The sequence below is a fragment of the Oncorhynchus kisutch genome, linkage group LG24, assembly GCF_002021735.2.
Source record: "Oncorhynchus kisutch isolate 150728-3 linkage group LG24, Okis_V2, whole genome shotgun sequence".
Taxonomy (NCBI): Eukaryota; Metazoa; Chordata; class Actinopteri; order Salmoniformes; family Salmonidae; genus Oncorhynchus; species Oncorhynchus kisutch.
This window is the reverse complement of record NC_034197.2, coordinates 39,256,498-39,275,764: the sequence shown is the minus strand read 5'-3', so window position 1 is coordinate 39,275,764 and position 19,267 is coordinate 39,256,498. Positions and strand designations below refer to the sequence as shown.

Sequence of the window (19,267 nt, the reverse complement as noted above, 5' to 3'; positions counted from 1 at the left end):
TGGACCAGGCTACCTGCCCCCCCCCCCTGTGTATGACCTTCTCTCTGCCCCTGGACCAGTCTACCTGCCTCCCCCTGTGTATGACCTTCTCCCTGTCCCTGGACCAGGCTACCTGTCTCCCCCTGTGTATTACCTTCTCCCTGCCCCTGGACCAGGCTACCTGACTCCCCCTGTGCATATCAGTGCAAAGAGATGTCACTGCAATCCCTGGTTTGAATCCAAGCTGCATCACATCTGGCTGTGATTGGGAGTGTGATATAACTTACCAGTTACCTGCAGGAACCAACCCACTGTACCATGCCTATGTTGTTTTTTGTTGTTGTGTATTAACATATAAGAGAACTGAAGTGACCGCCCTGGCGGAGCTTGTGGCAGACTTGTACTTTGTACGTGTTTGTTCTAACTTCTCCAGTTAAGTGACAATAAAGAATGATTCATTTAATAATAACTTCAGGTGTCCCTGGTGTGGAATGTCCACCAAACACATCTGTCATGATAAGCACAATACAATGTTTATTCAGGGTGAAAGGTTCTGTGTAAGTCTGACGTACATCTTTGTATGGGTGTGGGGGGGGGGGGGTTGCTGCTATATAAGAGAGTACTTCTCCAGAGACACATATTCCGCTGTTTCAACTTGAGTCTTGACTCTACAAGAAGTTTTTTGCATATTGAATCAGACCATTCAGTTTTCTTTCATCAAGATCTTCTATAGTCATCCTTAACACTGAGGCCTGCATACCATTCTATGTAAGTACACAATGTCTCTAAAGAACTAATCTTGCTATATGAGGAAATATTTGAGAGTATGTTTTTATTTTGACCAACAAATGAACAAAACTTTCAGGGAACAAATGCTTCCTACATTCTGAAACAGTTGCTTTAATCAGTTATAAAGTCTAGTTAAACAAGCATGGTATGGGTTTGTTGTCCCCTACGATGAAATTGGGGAGGGGACTACAGATCAGTCTGTCCGTTCGTAAGTTTGTTGGTAAATTAGTAACACATGATATCTCAGACAGCACTGGTAAGATTTTGACAAAGCTTGGGTTAATGATTAGTCTTACCATACAAATTTGGCATTTACAAAATGACACTAATTGGCCCAAGACAGAAGATATGGTAATTAACTGCAATTTGTTGGTCACCCGCGATATGTCAATTGGCACAAGAGGGGGTAGTGCATCATTCTTGGGGGACGACATGTTTACTGTTGCCTTGTTTTTACATGGTTGACTTTAGCCTCCTATTGTTCTGTTTTGAATTCAAAAGTATGATGTTAGTATGATGTTAAATGTGAGGTGAGTAGACTGTTGAGTGTAGTGCTTTACATCAAGCTGTCTCTTCATCTTGAATACAATGATTAACACATCTAGCATCGAGTATAGAAATGTCATGTTCCAAATTATTGAACTGCAGGGAAAGGTGAAATGAGAGAGGAAGTACTTCATGTGAGCAATTTTGCTCCGTTAAAGCTGCAGTAGGTAAGTCTGTAGAAATCAGACTTTGCTGGCAATAGTCCATCAAGGTAGCTGGAAGGTTGTCGATTTTCAAAGTTGGTGACTGGTGCTATCTCGACAAAAAACTGGCTTTGTTCAGTCACTTTACCAACTGATCCTGATCAGCTGATCCTGTGTAATATGTGTTCAGGTGAGTGACTAAACACAGGCTTCTCTAGCTAGCTCTGCTGATCCTGTGTAATATGTGTTCAGGTGAGTGACTAAACACAGGTTTCTCTAGCTAGCTCTGCTGATCCTGTGTAATATGTGTTCAGGTGAGTGACTAAACACAGGTTTCTCTAGCTGGCTCTGCTGATCCTGTGTAATATGTGTTCAGGTGAGTAACTAAACACAGGTTTCTCTAGCTAGCTCTGCTGATCCTGTGTAATATGTGTTCAGGTGAGTGACTAAACACAGGCTTCTCTAGCTAGCCCTGCTGATCCTGTGTAATATGTGTTCAGGTTAGTGACTAAACACAGGCTTCTCTAGGTAGCTCTGCTGATCTTGTGTAATATGTGTTCAGGTTAGTGACTAAACACAGGCTTCTCTAGCTAGCTCTGCTGATCTTGTGTAATATGTGTTCAGGTGAGTGACTAAACACAGGTTTCTCTAGCTAGCTCTGCTGAGCCTGTGTAATATGTGTTCAGGTGAGTGACTAAACACAGGTTTCTCTAGCTAGCTCTGCTGAGCCTGTGTAATATGTGTTCAGGTGAGTGACTAAACACAGGCTTCTCTAGCTAGCTCTGCTGAGCCTGTGTAATATGTGTTCAGGTGAGTGACTAAACACAGGCTTCTCTAGCTAGCTCTGCTGATCCTGTGTAATATGTGTTCAGGTGAGTGACTAAACACAGGCTTCTCTAGCTAGCTCTGCTGATCCTGTGTAATATGTGTTCAGGTGAGTGACTAAACACAGGTTTCTCTAGCTAGCTCTGCTGATCCTGTGTAATATGTGTTCAGGTGAGTAACTAAACACAGGTTTCTCTAGCTAGCTCTGCTGATCCTGTGTAATATGTGTTCAGGTGAGTGACTAAACACAGGCTTCTCTAGCTAGCTCTGCTGATCCTGTGTAATATGTGTTCAGGTGAGTGACTAAACACAGGCTTCTCTAGCTAGCTCTGCTGATCCTGTGTAATATGTGTTCAGGTGAGTGACTAAACACAGGCTTCTCTAGCTAGCTCTGCTGATCCTGTGTAATATGTGTTCAGGTGAGTGACTAAACACAGGCTTCTCTAGCTAGCTCTGCTGATCCTGTGTAATATGTGTTCAGGTGAGTGACTAAACACAGGCTTCTCTAGCTAGCTCTGCTGATACTGTGTAATATGTGTTCAGGTGAGTGACTAAACACAGGTTTCTCTAGCTAGCTCTGCTGATCCTGTGTAATATGTGTTCAGGTGAGTAACTAAACACAGGTTTCTCTAGCTAGCTCTGCTGATCCTGTGTAATATGTGTTCAGGTGAGTGACTAAACACAGGCTTCTCTAGCTAGCCCTGCTGATCCTGTGTAATATGTGTTCAGGTTAGTGACTAAACACAGGCTTCTCTAGCTAGCTCTGCTGATCTTGTGTAATATGTGTTCAGGTTAGTGACTAAACACAGGCTTCTCTAGCTAGCTCTGCTGATCTTGTGTAATATGTGTTCAGGTGAGTGACTAAACACAGGTTTCTCTAGCTAGCTCTGCTGAGCCTGTGTAATATGTGTTCAGGTGAGTGACTAAACACAGGCTTCTCTAGGTAGCTCTGCTGAGCCTGTGTAATATGTGTTCAGGTGAGTGACTAAACACAGGCTTCTCTAGCTAGCTCTGCTGATCCTGTGTAATATGTGTTCAGGTGAGTGACTAAACACAGGCTTCTCTAGCTAGCTCTGCTGATCCTGTGTAATATGTGTTCAGGTGAGTGACTAAACACAGGCTTCTCTAGCTAGCTCTGCTGATCCTGTGTAATATGTGTTCAGGTGAGTGACTAAACACAGGCTTCTCTAGCTAGCTCTGCTGATCCTGTGTAATATGTGTTCAGGTGAGTGACTAAACACAGGCTTCTCTAGCTAGCTCTGCTGATCCTGTGTAATATGTGTTCAGGTGAGTGACTAAACACAGGCTTCTCTAGCTAGCTCTGCTGATCCTGTGTAATATGTGTTCAGGTGAGTGACTAAACACAGGCTTCTCTAGCTAGCTCTGCTGATCCTGTGTAATATGTGTTCAGGTGAGTGACTAAACACAGGCTTCTCTAGCTAGCTCTGCTGATCCTGTGTAATATGTGTTCAGGTGAGTGACTAAACACAGGCTTCTCTAGCTAGCTCTGCTGAGCCTGTGTAATATGTGTTCAGGTGAGTGACTAAACACAGGCTTCTCTAGGTAGCTCTGCTGAGCCTGTGTAATATGTGTTCAGGTGAGTGACTAAACACAGGCTTCTCTAGCTATTCATATTTATTGTTGCATGTTCATGTTGGATTTATACTATATTATCACTGGGATTAATTTGACTCAGATTTGCAGATGTTTTACGACAGTATGATGTTTAGTTGTTCCCATAAAGTAGAATTTTGAGTGTAGTGCTTTATACCAAGCTTTCCTTTTCCTCTTGATTTGACTAACACAACTAGTATTTCATGCTGAAATTACAGATTCTAAATTGTTACATTCCGGTAAAATAAAATACTTACCTTTCTGAAACCACTTGAAATCGAGATAAAGTTTCGATTTACATTCAGAAATGAAGTTTTAATTATTAACAGTCATATTTTAGGAATGACTTGACTAAATATGAATGTTAGACTTAATTGGACATACTGTATACTTTAAAAGTTTGACAGACCCTGTTCTATATTAGACATTGTCATAATATCTTAATTCATACCTGTAAATACTGCAGCCTGTCTTAAAGATTATTGTATTATATTATAATATATTATTGAATACCTGTGAATACTGTAGCCTGTGTCCTAAACAATTCTGTTCTATATTAATTCAATTATATCTTTATTCTTTCAGATATTTAAAAGCAGAAACTTTGTTTGGAGAGGTGAGTTTCAGCAGCATAAACAACTCATATTCTGATGTAGCATCTGTAACATTCATACTCATCATTATTCATGATCATTTGTAATTATAGCAACATCTGAAATAATTTTAGAAGTGCTTGAGGCCCACTCACTTACACAACAATATGTTTCATTACACATAAGTCACCAAGTTGATCAGGAGAAACAGCAGGAGCTGGAGTGAGAGGTGCTGGGAGTAGGAGAGGGACTCCATGGTGTTGATCAGGAGAAACAGCAGGATGTAGAGTGGGGAGGTGCTGGGAGTAGGAGAGGGACTCCATGGTGTTGATCAGGAGAAACAGCAGGAGGTAGAGTGGGAGGTGCTGGGAGTAGGAGAGGGACTCCATGGTGACTCAGAGGTTCCTAGCTGAGGAGGAAGGAATGGGTGTGATAGAATCTGGGGGAATCGAGATGGAAAGATCAGAGGAGGGTGGAGGACAAGGAGTTAGGAGCAATTTAAGAATGTGTCATTCTCAGTAACCTGAGGATTGTGGAGCGATTTGGTCACCCTAGACCAGAGCTACCATCCTGTATTTTTTCATTCCAATCCCAATCTAGTCCACCTCATTCTAATAATTAACTGTTTGACAAGCTGAATCAAATTAGTTACCACTGGGGTTGTAGTGAACCTACAGGAGGGTAGCTTTCCATGATCAGGGTTGGAGAGCCCTGGTGTGAACCTATAGGAGGGTAGCTCTCCAGGAACAAGGTTGGAGAGCCCTGCCCTAGACTGATGTGTTGCTCGACCTCTAATTCCAATCATGAGTCATTATAACCCTTGGTTATCATTTGATCCTTATATCTTGTTCTTTAATTTCCTTTTTATGCTTTGAATGTCTGAATCAGATCTCCTTTGAGTTGGAGCTTAGAGTTATGTGTACAAATTTGAATTTTTTAGGTTACTTGACGCACGCACACGCACACACCCTCAACATGGCAACCACACTGAAACTAATAGGTGGTCAAGGAGGCAGTCCATTTGAATTCCACGGCATGAACAACGGTGCCACCCTCAAGAAGATCGGAGTGGCGGTGGGAGGCTCGCAGGTGAAAGCTGTGCGGGTAGAGCTGACCGACGGGAAAGGAGCGACTTTTGGAGATGCAAACACTTTCAATGAGTTTGAGTTCAACCTCGGCGAGCGCATCACCAAGCTGTCTCTGTGGGGTAACGGCGCCGGCACACGTCTGGGTGCTATCAAGTTCACGACGAGTGAGAACCGGGAGTTCTTTGAAAAAATGACCAGCTGGGGACTGAAGACTGAGTACACCATAGATGTGGGGTCTGGAATCTGCCTGGGGCTGCAGGGAGGGTATGGCTCAGACATTGACTGCATGGGCTTTCTCTTCATCAACACCATCAAGTCGTCCGTGCTGACTGACATGAAGTATCCCACCCTGTCCCTCTTCAAACCCCAGGTGTGTGTGTAGACAGCTCAGGAAAACTCTACCGATGCTCTAACATTAAGGGGGCTGTCCACTTTAAAACATGTAATCCAATATGGGGGTCGATATTCATCAGGCATCTCATTTCTAGGACAGGCAGACACACATACAGACACATTAGTTATTATTGTTGGCTTTCTAAAAAACAATTGATCAGTTCCTCACTGATGACTAGCTCTTAAATTGTCTTTGTCTTATCTGAACAATTTGTATCTTTGTGTGTGTGTTGATTTTAGGTGACCCCAGAATATGTGAAATCCCTGTCTCACCACAACGACACCTCATTGGTTCAAGAAGAGTCCATTACATACAGCAAGACACTGACCAAGACTTCCTCCTGGTCCGTCAGCAACAAGATAGAATCCACCTTGAGTGTGTCGGTCAAAGCAGGGATCCCGGATCTGGTCGAGGTGACATCAGGGTTCAGCTTGACCGTGGGAGTGGAGCAATCCACCAGCCTGCAGAAGACAGAGACCATAACAGAATCGGATACCATCAACCTGAAGATCCCGCCAGGGAAGACCATGGATGTTGAGATCACAGTGGGGAGAGCAAATATCGACCTTGACTACGAGGCCAAAGTGAAAGTCACCTGCATGAACGGCAGTCAGCTGGTCTTCCCATCCAACGGCATCTACACTGGTGTTACTTACACTTCAGCGAGGGTATCCACAAAGGAGAGATAATAAGTACAGTGATTGAATTAACTAATTATTTGTGTGCCTTTTCTGTTTCTATGATCATCTGTGAGTGATTATTATTGAACCCAGCTGACTCAGCTCTTTCTTTCTGTCTCAGCAGAGGGTTTAACAACAGGTGGGTCATTCCTACAATACGGTGCCTTTGTGTTCCATGACATGTTCCCACACACTACCGGTCAAAAGTTTTAGAACACCTACTCATTCAAGGGTTTTTCTTTATTTTGACTTTTTTCTACATTGCAGAATAATAGTGAAGACATAAACTATGAACTAACACATATGGAATCATGTAGTAACCCAAAAGGTGTTAAACAAATCAAAATAGCCAACCTTTGCCTTATTGACAACTTTGCACACTCTTGGCATTCTCTCAACCAGCTTCATGAGGTAGTCACCTGGAATGCATTTCAATTAACAGGTGTGCCTTCTTAAAAGTTAAATTGACTATTTCACCAAGAAGGAGAGTGATGGAGTGTTGCATCAGATGACCTGGCCTCCACAATCACCTGACCTCAACCATATGATTCCGTATGTGATTTTTCACAGTGTTGGTGGCTTCACTATTATTCTACAATGTAGAAAATTGTCAAAATGAGTAGGTGTTCTAAAACACTTGAATGAGTAGGTGTTCTAAAACACTTGAATGAGTAGGTGTTCTAAAACACTTGAATGAGTAGGTGTTCTAAAACACTTGAATGAGTAGGTGTTCTAAAACACTTGAATGAGTAGGTGTTCTAAAACACTTGAATGAGTAGGTGTTCTAAAACACTTGAATGAGTAGGTGTTCTAAAACACTTGAATGAGTAGGTGTTCTAAAACACTTGAATGAGTAGGTGTTCTAAAACACTTGAATGAGTAGGTGTTCTAAAACACTTGAATGAGTAGGTGTTCTAAAACACTTGAATGAGTAGGTGTTCTAAAACACTAGAATGAGTAGGTGTTCTAAAACACTTGAATGAGTAGGTGTTCTAAAACACTTGAATGAGTAGGTGTTCTAAAACACTTGAATGAGTAGGTGTTCTAAAACACTTGAATGAGTAGGTGTTCTAAAACACTTGAATGAGTAGGTGTTCTAAAACACTTGAATGAGTAGGTGTTCTAAAACACTAGAATGAGTAGGTGTTCTAAAACACTTGAATGAGTAGGTGTTCTAAAACACTTGAATGAGTAGGTGTTCTAAAACACTTGAATGAGTAGGTGTTCTAAAACACTTGAATGAGTAGGTGTTCTAAAACACTTGAATGAGTAGGTGTTCTAAAACACTTGAATGAGTAGGTGTTCTAAAACACTTGAATGAGTAGGTGTTCTAAAACACTTGAATGAGTAGGTGTTCTAAAACACTTGAATGAGTAGGTGTTCTAAAACACTTGAATGAGTAGGTGTTCTAAAACACTTGAATGAGTAGGTGTTCTAAAACACTTGAATGAGTAGGTGTTCTAAAACACTTGAATGAGTAGGTGTTCTAAAACACTTGAATGAGTAGGTGTTCTAAAACACTTGAATGAGTAGGTGTTCTAAAACACTTGAATGAGTAGGTGTTCTAAAACACTTGAATGAGTAGGTGTTCTAAAACACTTGAATGAGTAGGTGTTCTAAAACACTTGAATGAGTAGGTGTTCTAAAACACTTGAATGAGTAGGTGTTCTAAAACACTTGAATGAGTAGGTGTTCTAAAACACTTGAATGAGTAGGTGTTCTAAAACACTTGAATGAGTAGGTGTTCTAAAACACTTGAATGAGTAGGTGTTCTAAAACACTTGAATGAGTAGGTGTTCTAAAACACTTGAATGAGTAGGTGTTCTAAAACACTTGAATGAGTAGGTGTTCTAAAACACTTGAATGAGTAGGTGTTCTAAAACACTTGAATGAGTAGGTGTTCTAAAACACTTGAATGACTAGGTGTTCTAAAACACTTGAATGAGTAGGTGTTCTAAAACACTTGAATGAGTAGGTGTTCTAAAACACTTGAATGAGTAGGTGTTCTAAAACACTTGAATGAGTAGGTGTTCTAAAACACTTGAATGAGTAGGTGTTCTAAAACACTTGAATGAGTAGGTGTTCTAAAACACTTGAATGACTAGGTGTTCTAAAACACTTGAATGAGTAGGTGTTCTAAAACACTTGAATGAGTAGGTGTTCTAAAACACTTGAATGAGTAGGTGTTCTAAAACACTTGAATGAGTAGGTGTTCTAAAACACTTGAATGACTAGGTGTTCTAAAACACTTGAATGAGTAGGTGTTCTAAAACACTTGAATGAGTAGGTGTTCTAAAACACTTGAATGAGTAGGTGTTCTAAAACACTTGAATGAGTAGGTGTTCTAAAACACTTGAATGAGTAGGTGTTCTAAAACACTTGAATGACTAGGTGTTCTAAAACACTTGAATGAGTAGGTGTTCTAAAACTTTTGACCGATAATTTTGTGTGAATTAATGAACAACATTCAATGCAAAATGTTTTAGTATATGGTTAGACTCAAATGTACCATAAAAAACGATGTTATGTAACCATAGCTTAATTTCATGAATAATAAACCATTTGTCTTTTGTTTAACCATGTCCCCAGTCAAGTTTATAAGTTTATCAAACTTCCATTTGATATAATATTAATACAATTCACAAATATTTTAATTATCATTACGTTGTGTTGTTCTCTTTCTAATCAAATTGTTTAGCATGATTCATCTATTATTTAATATCAGAATCATCCATTGTGTTTGTTAGCACACATGCAGTCACTCACACACACACACACACTTGCACTTCACAACTGCTGCTAACAGACTCTTATTATGGTTGCTAAATTTTGCACAATTTAAACACTTGCCCCAATCCCCCCTTCCCCAAAATAAGTTTAAATATTAAATATTGTACTATAAATTGTGCAGCATCTCAGCTGCATATCAGTTACAATTTAATAGCATATTTGAGTAACTATCTGGCGGCAGGTAGCCTTGTGGTTAGAACGTTGGGCCAGTAACTGAAAGGTTGCAAGATCAAATCCCTGAGCTGACCAATCTGTCAATCTGCCCGTGAACAAGGCAGTTAACCCACTGTTCCTAGGCTGTCATTGTAAATAAGAATGTGTTCTTAACTGACTTGCCTAGTTAAACAAAGGTTAAATAAAATAAAGTATGACTTGGGGCTATCCAAGTGAAACACAAGATGAGCTTAGTTGGCATCTACAGAGTATTTACTTTACATTCAACTATGTATCAACTGATGAGCATGTTCAGTGCATTTACTAACTCTAGTAACTCTGTAGATATGCATCAAGTCTATCTAAATGTAGTGAAAAACTGTTTAAAATTAACATGCAATAATCACTCAATAGAAATGCATCAGGACTATCTAAATGAAGTGAAATACTGTTTAAATTAACATGCAATAATCACTCAACACATCCAAATGTGCAACTATTGGGATGAGTAAAATGACGTTCTGACACTGCAGCACCTGGGGGAATACACTGAACAATAATATATCTCACCATGTAAAGTGTTGGTTCCTAGCAGCACCTGGGGGAATACACTGAACAATAATATATATCACCATGTAAAGTGTTGGTCCCTAGCAGCACCTGGGGGAATACACTGAACAATAATATATATCACCATGTAAAGTGTTGGTTCCTAGCAGCACCTGGGGGAATATACTGAACAATAATATATCTCACCATGTAAAGTGTTGGTCCCTTGCAGCCCCTGGGGGAATACACTGAACAATAATATATATCACCATGTAAAGTGTTGGTTCCTAGCAGCACCTGGGGGAATACACTGAACAATAATATATATCAGCATGTAAAGTGTTGGTCCCACTGCAGCACCTGGGGGAATACACTGAACAATAATATATATCACCATGTAAAGTGTTGGTTCCACTGCAGCACCTGGGGGAATACACTGAACAATAATATATATCACCATGTAAAGTGTTGGTCCCTTGCAGCACCTGGGGGAATACACTGAACAATAATATATATCAGCATGTAAAGTGTTGGTTCCACTGCAGCACCTGGGGGAATACACTGAACAATAATATATATCAGCATGTAAAGTGTTGGTCCCTTGCAGCACCTGGGGGAATACACTGAACAATAATATATATCACCATGTAAAGTGTTGGTCCCTTGCAGCCCCTGGGGGAATACACTGAACAATAATATATATCACCATGTAAAGTGTTGGTTCCTAGCAGCACCTGGGGGAATACACTGAACAATAATATATATCAGCATGTAAAGTGTTGGTCCCTTGCAGCACCTGGGGGAATACACTGAACAATAATATATATCACCATGTAAAGTGTTGGTCCCTTGCAGCCCCTGGGGGAATACACTGAACAATAATATATATCACCATGTAAAGTGTTGGTTCCTAGCAGCACCTGGGGGAATACACTGAACAATAATATATATCACCATGTAAAGTGTTGGTCCCTTGCAGCCCCTGGGGGAATACACTGAACAATAATATATATCACCATGTAAAGTGTTGGTTCCTAGCAGCACCTGGGGGAAATACACTGAACAATAATATATATCACCATGTAAAGTGTTGGTCCCTTGCAGCACCTGGGGGAATACACTGAACAATAATATATATCACCATGTAAAGTGTTGGTCCCTTGCAGCCCCTGGGGGAATACACTGAACAATAATATATCACCATGTAAAGTGTTGGTCCCTAGCAGCACCTGGGGGAATACACTGAACAATAATATATATCACCATGTAAAGTGTTGGTCCCTTGCAGCACCTGGGGGAATACACTGAACAATAATATATCACCATGTAAAGTGTTGGTCCCTAGCAGCACCTGGGGGAATACACTGAACAATAATATATATCAGCATGTAAAGTGTTGGTTCCACTGCAGCACCTGGGGGAATACACTGAACAATAATATATATCACCATGTAAAGTGTTGGTCCCTTGCAGCACCTGGGGGAATACACTGAACAATAATATATATCAGCATGTAAAGTGTTGGTTCCACTGCAGCACCTGGGGGAATACACTGAACAATAATATATATCACCATGTAAAGTGTTGGTCCCATGTTTCATGACCTGAAATAAAACATCCCATAAACATCAATATGCACAAATAACACATTTCTCTCAGATTTTTTGGCACACATTTGTTTACATCTCTGTTAGTGAGCATTTTTCCTTTGACAAGATAATCTGTCTAACTGACAGGTGCAGCACATCAATAAGCTGATTAAACAGCATGATCATTACACAGGTGCACATTGTGCCGGGGACAATGAAAGGCCACTATAAAATGTGCAGTTTTGTCACAGAACACAATGCCACAGATGTCGCAAGTTGAGGGAGAGTGAAATTGACATGCTGAATAATCCAGAGCTGTTGCCAGGGAATGTAATGTTAATTTCTCTACCATAAGCTGCCTCCAATGTCGTTTTAGAGAATTTGTCACTACGTCCAACCAGACTCACAACCACAGACCACGCATATGGCATCGTGTGGGTGAGTGTTTTGCTGATGTCAACGTTGTGAAACAACTATTTCCATTGATCCTTAATTCCCTGTTGACCTCAAGTCCTCTGCGTTGTGTATTTATCTTCAAATATTATCGCACAGCCTCATTTTAAAAGGTATTAAATCGTTTATTTCCTCATCATTCTACAAACCCCGTAATGACAAAGCGAAAACAGGATTTTTGAATAGTTTGCAAATGTATTAAAAATAAAAAACTGAAATACCTGATTTATATGAGTATTCAGACCCTTTGCTATGAATGTCGAAATTGAGTTCAGGTGCATCCTGTTTCCATGTATCATCCTTGAGATATTCTACAACTTGATTGGAGTCCACATGTGGCAATTTCAATTGATTGGACATGATTTGGAAAGGCACACACCTGTCTATATAAGGTCCCACAGCTGACAGTACATGTCAGAGCAAAATAGTCAAGGATAGCCATTTGATTAGATGTTCAGGAGTCTTTTGGCTTGGGGGTAGAAGCTGTTTAGAAGCCTCTTGGACCTAGACTTGGCGCTCCGGTAGCAGAGAGAACAGTCTATGACTAGATTGGCTGGAGTCTTTGACCATTTTTAGGATCTTCCTGACACCACCTGGTATAGAGGTCCTGGAAGGCAGGAAGCTTGACCCCAGTGATGTATGGGCCGGTCGCACTACCCTCAAAGCACTTGATGGCTACAGATGTGAGTGCTGCCGGTCGGTGGTCATTTAGGAAGGTTACCTTAGTGTTCTAGGGCACAGGCACTATGGGGGTCTGCTTAACACATGTTGGTATTACAGACTCGGACAGGGAGAGCTTGAAAATGTCAGTGAAGACACTTGCCAATTCGTCAGCGCATGCTTGCAGTACACTTCCTGGTAATCCGTCTGGCCCTGTGGCCTTGTGAATGTTGACTTGTTTAAAGGTCTTCCTCACCTTGGCTGTGGATAGCGTGATCACACAGTCTTCCGGAACAGCTGGTGCACTCATGCGCTGATGAACTGGCTCGTCTGGTAGGCACGTGTCACTGGGCAGCTCTCGGTTGTGATTCCCGTTGTAGTTTGTAATGGTTTGCAAGCCCTGACACATCTGACGAGCATCGGAGCCGGTGTAGTACGATGCGATCTTAGTCCTGTTATGACTGTGCCTGTTTGATGGTTTGTCTGAGGGCATAGCGGCATTTCATATAAGCTTCCGGGTTAGAGTCCCGCTCCTTGAAAGCGGAAGCTCTAGCCTTTAGCTCAGTGCGGATGCTGCCTGTAATCAACTGCTTCTTTTTTTTCACCTTTATTTAGTAGGTAGGCCAGTTGAGAACAAGTGCAACTGCGACCTGGCCAAGCTAAAGCAAAGTAGTGCGACAAAAACAACAACATAGAGTTACCCACGTGATAAACAAACGTACAGTCAATGACACAATAGAAAAAGTCTTTCTACAGCGTTTGCAAGTGTAGTAAGATTAGGGAGGTAAGGCAACAAAAATAAGTCCATAGAGGCGAAATAATTACAATTTAGCATTAACACTGGAGTGATAGATGTTGATTTGCAAGAAGAGACACTGGGAGGCAAAAGATCAACAACAAAAAAACAATATGGTGATGATGTAGTTGGGTGTGCTATTCACAGATTAGCTGTGTACAGGTACCATGATCGGTAGGCTGCTCTGAGAGCTGATGCTTAAAGTTAGAGAGAGGGATATAAGTCTCCAGCTTCAGTGATTTTTGCAATTCGTTCCAGTCATCAGCAGAAAACTGGAAGGAAAGGCGGCCGAATGAGGTGTTGGCTTTGGGGATGACCAGTGAAATAAACCTGCTGGAGCGCTTGCTTCGTGTGGGTGTTGATTTGGTGACCAGTGAAATAAACCTGCTGGAGCGCTTGCTTCGGGTGGGTGTTGATTTGGTGACCAGTGAAATAAACCTGCTGGAGCGCTTGCTTCGGGTGGGTGTTGCTATGTTGACCAGTGAAATAAACCTGCTGGAGCGCTTGCTTCGGGTGGGTGTTGCTATGTTGACCAGTGAAATAAACCTGCTGGAGCGCTTGCTTCGGGTGGGTGTTGCTATGTTGACCAGTGAAATAAACCTGCTGGAGCGCTTGCTTCGGGTGGGTGTTGCTATGTTGACCAGTGAAATAAACCTGCTGGAGCGCTTGCTTCGGGTGGGTGTTGCTATGTTGACCAGTGAAATAAACCTGCTGGAGCGCTTGCTTCGGGTGGGTGTTGATTTGGTGACCAGTGAAATAAACCTGCTGGAGCGCTTGCTTCGGGTGGGTGTTGATTTGGTGACCAGTGAAATAAACCTGCTGGAGCGCTTGCTTCGGGTGGGTGTTGCTATGGTGACCAGTGAAATAAACCTGCTGGAGCGCTTGCTTCGGGTGGGTGTTGATTTGGTGACCAGTGAGCTGAGATAAGCTGGAGCTTTACATTCCTAAAATCATTGATATACGTTAGCCTACTGTAACCACACACAAATATTGTGTGTGTGTTAAGGTTGGGCGATTGCGTACAAGACTACATCGCCTGATTTCGCCCCATAGTGATGCTCGATAATTGATCACTATTGGGGGGGGATCTTTCTCATGGCTACCCATGTATTTCCATGGAAATATAACATTTATTTGGAAAGTAATAAATATATAGATATTTTAAAAGCATTCATGATTTGCATAAATGTAATATACTAACTATTACTCTTGTTAAAAATATGAAATGGTATTATATTTGGTTGAAGAGCACATTATGGCTTGTTTAGGACTCGAGACTCAAAGTTTAGGACTTGATACTTGTTGATCTTGACTTGGGACTTGAGTGCAAAGACTTGGTCCCACCTCTGATACACTGACACTCCAGCACACACACACACACACACACACACACACACACACACACACACACACACACACACACACACACACACACACACACACACACACACACACACACACACACACACACACACATATTCACATTCCTTCACACTCTTCACGTACGCTGCTGCTACTCTCTGTTTATTGTCTATTCATCGTCTATTCATCGTCACTTTACCCCTACCTACATGTAAATATTATCTCAATTACCTCGACTAACCCTGCACATTGACTCGGTACCAGTGCCCCTTGTGTATAACCTCGTTATTGTTATTTTATTGTGTAACTCTTTTTCCTTTTGTTTGTTTAGCTCATTTGTCTTACTTTTTTAAAACTCTGCTTTGTTGGTTAAGGGCAAGTACAAATGCATACTAATAGTAGTTATCCCTCCTGCTGGAGTCAACACATTCTGGCTGATGCGAAACAACGTCATCATCTCACTGGCTTCTTCTCTGTCGAGCTCTCATTGGCTATTGCTGATCACGTTGTCACACCCTGATCTGTTTCACCTGTCTCTGTGCTTGTCTCCACCCCCCCTCCAGGTATCGCCCATCTTCCCCATTATTCCCTGGGTATTTATACCTGTGTTTTCTGTTTGTCCGTTGCCAGTTCGTCTTGTTTGTCAAGTCAACCAGTGGTTTGTCTCAGCTCCTGCTGTGCCCCAGTCTCTCTTTTTCTTGCCCTCCTGGTTTTGACCCTTGCCCTCCTGGTTGTGACCCTTGCCCTCCTGGTTTTGACACTTGCCCTCCTGGTTTTGACCCTTGCCCTCCTGGTTTTGACCCTTGCCCTCCCGGTTTTGACCCTTGCCCTCCTGGTTTTGACCCTTGCCTGTCCTGTTTTTGAGCCCTTCTGCTTTATAGTGCACTACTTTGGACCAGGGCCAATAGTTATTTTGTCAAAAGTACTGTGCTATAAAGGGAATCAAGTGTCATTTGGCACTCATAGGGCTTACAGTATACAACCCAGAACATATTGCCGCAGACTCCCTGCTAGGCCTGACAATATGTGGATTGAGCAGGCCAGAGCCTCAGTCGTATTCACAAAGCGTCTCAGAGTGCTGATATCAGATAAGTTTTCCCTTTAAGATAATAATTGATAAGATTATATGTACAGCCGGGATCTGATCCTAGATCAGCACTCCTACTCTGAGAAACGCTGTGATTACAGGTCTTGGTGTTTAAACAGTGGAGGAATGTGGTCTGAGTCTTAGGAAAATAAATCTGTGTTATGAATTCATGTGAGAGGCTGTGAGCCAGGGCTCCTGTGACTGTTGTCAAACTGTACCACCTGTGAAGGTGTTAGTCTTGAATAAGAATTTACAGGGTTAAAGGTGTTAAAGTCTTGAGTAAGAATTTTATGAATTTTGAACTCTCTACAACAAAGCTTTCTTAGGTGTCCAAAAAGCTTTCTCTGCCCTTAACCTTGTTCCGAACACCTTGTTCTGAACACCTCCAAAACAAAGGGCATGTGTTTTGGTAAGTTGAATGCCCCTCTCCTCACAAGTGTGATTACTACCTCTAAGGGTGCTCTCGAGCAGCTAGATGTTCTTTACCATTCGGCCATCAGATTTGCCACCAATGCTCCTTATAGGACACATCACTGTACTCTAGACTCACTGGTTGATTCTTATTTATAAAACCCTATTAGGCCTCACTCCCCCCTATCTGAGATATCTACTGCAGCCGTTATTCTTCACATGCAACACCCGTGCTGCCAGTAACATTATGTTAAATGTCCCCAAAGCACACACATCCTTGGGTCGCTTGTCTTTTCAGTTCACTGCAGCTAGTGACTGGAACGAGCTGCAACAAACACTCAAACTGAACAGTTTTATCTCAATCTCTTCATTCAAAGACTCAATCATGGACACTCTTACTGACAGTTGTGGCTGCTTTGCATGATGTATTGCTCTCTCTACCTTCTTGCCCTTTGTGCTGTTGTCTGTGTCCAATAATCTTTGTAGCATATTTTGTGCTGCTACCATGTGCTACTGCCATGTTGTGTTGCTACCATGTTGTTGTCATGTTGTGTTGCTACCATGTTGTTGTGTTGCTACCATACTGTGTTGTCATGTTGTGTTGCTACCATGTTGTTGTGTTGCTACCATGCTGTGTTGTCATGTTGTGTTGCTACCATGTTGTTGTGTTGCTACCATACTGTGTTGTCATGTTGTGTTGCTACCATGTTGTTGTGTTGCTACCATGCTGTGTTGTCATGTTGTGTTGCTACCATGTTGTTGTCATGTTGTGTTGCTACCATGTTGTTGTCATGTTGTGTTGCTACCATGTTGTTGTGTTGCTACCATGCTGTGTTGTCATGTTGTGTTGCTGCCATGCTATGTTGTTGTCTTAGGTCTCTCGTTATGCTGTGTTGTGTTGTCTCTCTTGTTGTGTGTTTTGTCCTATATTTTAATTGAATTATTTATATTTTTTATCCCTGCCCCCGCCCTCGCAGGAGGGCTATTGCCTTTTGGTAGGCCGTCATTGTAAATATGAATTTGTTCTTAAATTACTTGCCTAGTTAACTAAAGGTTAAATAAAATTAAATACAAATTTAAAGACCATGAATTAACAGGGTTATAAGTGAATATTATGTAAACACTGAACGTACATTACGTTAACACTGAATGATATTGTAACGGCTTTCTTCTATCTCCTCCTCGGACGAGGAGGTGTAGCAAGGATCGGACCAAAATGCAGCGTGGCTATTGCAATCCATGTTTATTAAATAATAAAGAAACACCAACTTACAAAACAATAAACGTCATGTGACCGAAACAGCCCTATCTGGTGCAAACACAAAGACAGGAACAATCACCCACAAAATACACAGTGAAACCCCGGCTACCTAAATATGGTTCCCAATCAGAGACAACGAGAATCACCTGACTCTGATTGAGAACCACCTCAGGCAGCCAAACCTATGCTACACACTTACTCAGCCGCAATCCCAATGCCTACAAAACCCCAATACGAAACACAACAAAATAAACCCATGTCACACCCTGGCCTGACCAAATATATAACGAAAACACTAAATACTATGACCAAGGCGTGACAGAACCCCCCCCCCCCTAAGGTGTGGACTCCCGGACACACCTCAAAACCATAGGGAGGGTACGGGTGGGCGTCTGTCCATGGTGGCGGCTCCGGCTCGGGACGTGGACCCCACTCCATTAATGTCATAGTTCCTCCCCTTCGCGTCCTGGGATAATCCACCCTCTCCGCCGACCATGGCCTAATAGTCCTCACCCAGAACCCCACTGGACTGAGGGGCAGCTCGGGACTGAGGCAGCTCGGAACTGAGGGGAAGCTCGGGACTGAGGGGAAGCTCGGGACTGAGGGGCAGCTCGGGACTGAGGGGCAGCTCGGGACTGAGGGGAAGCCCGGGACTGAGGGGAAGCCCGGTACTGAGAGGAAGCCCAGTACTGAGAGGAAGCCCAGTACTGAGATGAAGCTCAGGCAGGTAGTTGGCTCCGGCAGATCCTGGCTGATCTGGAAGAGTCTGGTTGACTGGCAGATCTGGAAGATCATGGCTGACTGGCAGATCTGGAAGAATCTGGTTGACTGGCAGATCTGGAAGAATCTGGTTGACTGGCAGATCTGGAAGATCATGGCTGACTGGCGGATCTAGCTGCTCTGGCTGCTCCATGCAGACTGGCAGCTCTGGCTGCTCCATGCAGACTGGCAGCTTTGGCTGCTCCATGCAGACTGACAGCTCAGGCTGCTCCATGCAGTCTGGCAGCTCAGGCTGCTCCGAACAGGCAGGAGGCTCCGGCAGCGCTGTAGAGGAGGAAGGCTCTGGAAGCGCTGAACAGGCGGGAGACTCCGACAGCGCAGGAGAGGAGGAAAACGCTGGCTGCGCTGAACAGATGGGAGGCTCCGACAGCGCTAGAGGGAAGGAAGGCTCTGGCTGTGCTGAACAGGCGAGGCGCACTGAAGGCCTGGTGCGTGGTACTGGAACTGGTGGTACTGGATCGAGGACACGCCCAGGAGGCCTGGTGCGGGGAGCTGCCACCGGCGGACTGGTGTTTGGAGGTGGCTCTGGATAGACCGGACCGTGCAGGCGCACTGGAGCTCTTGAGCACCGAGCCTGCCCAACCTTACCTGGCTCGATGCCCACTCTAGCCCGGCCAATACGAAGAGCTGGTATGAACCGAACCGGGCTATGCACCCGCACTGGAAACACTGTGCGCTCCATAGCATAACACGGTGCCTGCCCGGTCTCTCTAGCCCCCCGGTAA

At 42.9% G+C, this 19,267-nt stretch overlaps 1 protein-coding gene across 2 annotated transcripts; it reads left to right on the top strand.

Moving 5' to 3' along the window:
• Positions 1 to 632: 632 nt before the first annotated feature.
• On the top strand, positions 633 to 7,323 carry LOC109875723 (aerolysin-like protein). 2 transcript variants are annotated; one of them, XM_020468145.2, is made up of 4 exons: positions 633 to 747; positions 4,482 to 4,512; positions 5,430 to 5,947; positions 6,211 to 7,323. In XM_020468145.2, exons 3-4 carry the CDS (start codon positions 5,465 to 5,467, stop codon positions 6,658 to 6,660), a joined length of 933 nt encoding a protein of 310 aa, XP_020323734.1. In that variant the 5' UTR covers positions 633 to 747; positions 4,482 to 4,512; positions 5,430 to 5,464; the 3' UTR covers positions 6,661 to 7,323. The 2 variants fall into 2 exon arrangements, with proteins under 2 accessions (XP_020323734.1, XP_031660280.1); XM_031804420.1 differs by lacking the exon at positions 633 to 747 and having other exon boundaries at positions 785 to 4,512.
• Positions 7,324 to 19,267: the final 11,944 nt, after the last annotated feature.

What these genes read in the sequence shown, in the direction of transcription:
- LOC109875723 (XM_020468145.2), top strand. Translation starts at nt 5,465, where the DNA reads ATGGCAACCACACTGAAACTAATAGGTGGTCAAGGAGGCAGTCCATTT. An exon ending in TGTCCCTCTTCAAACCCCAG is followed by an intron (nt 5,948 to 6,210) that starts GTGTGTGTGTAG and finishes TGTTGATTTTAG; the next exon opens with GTGACCCCAGAATATGTGAA.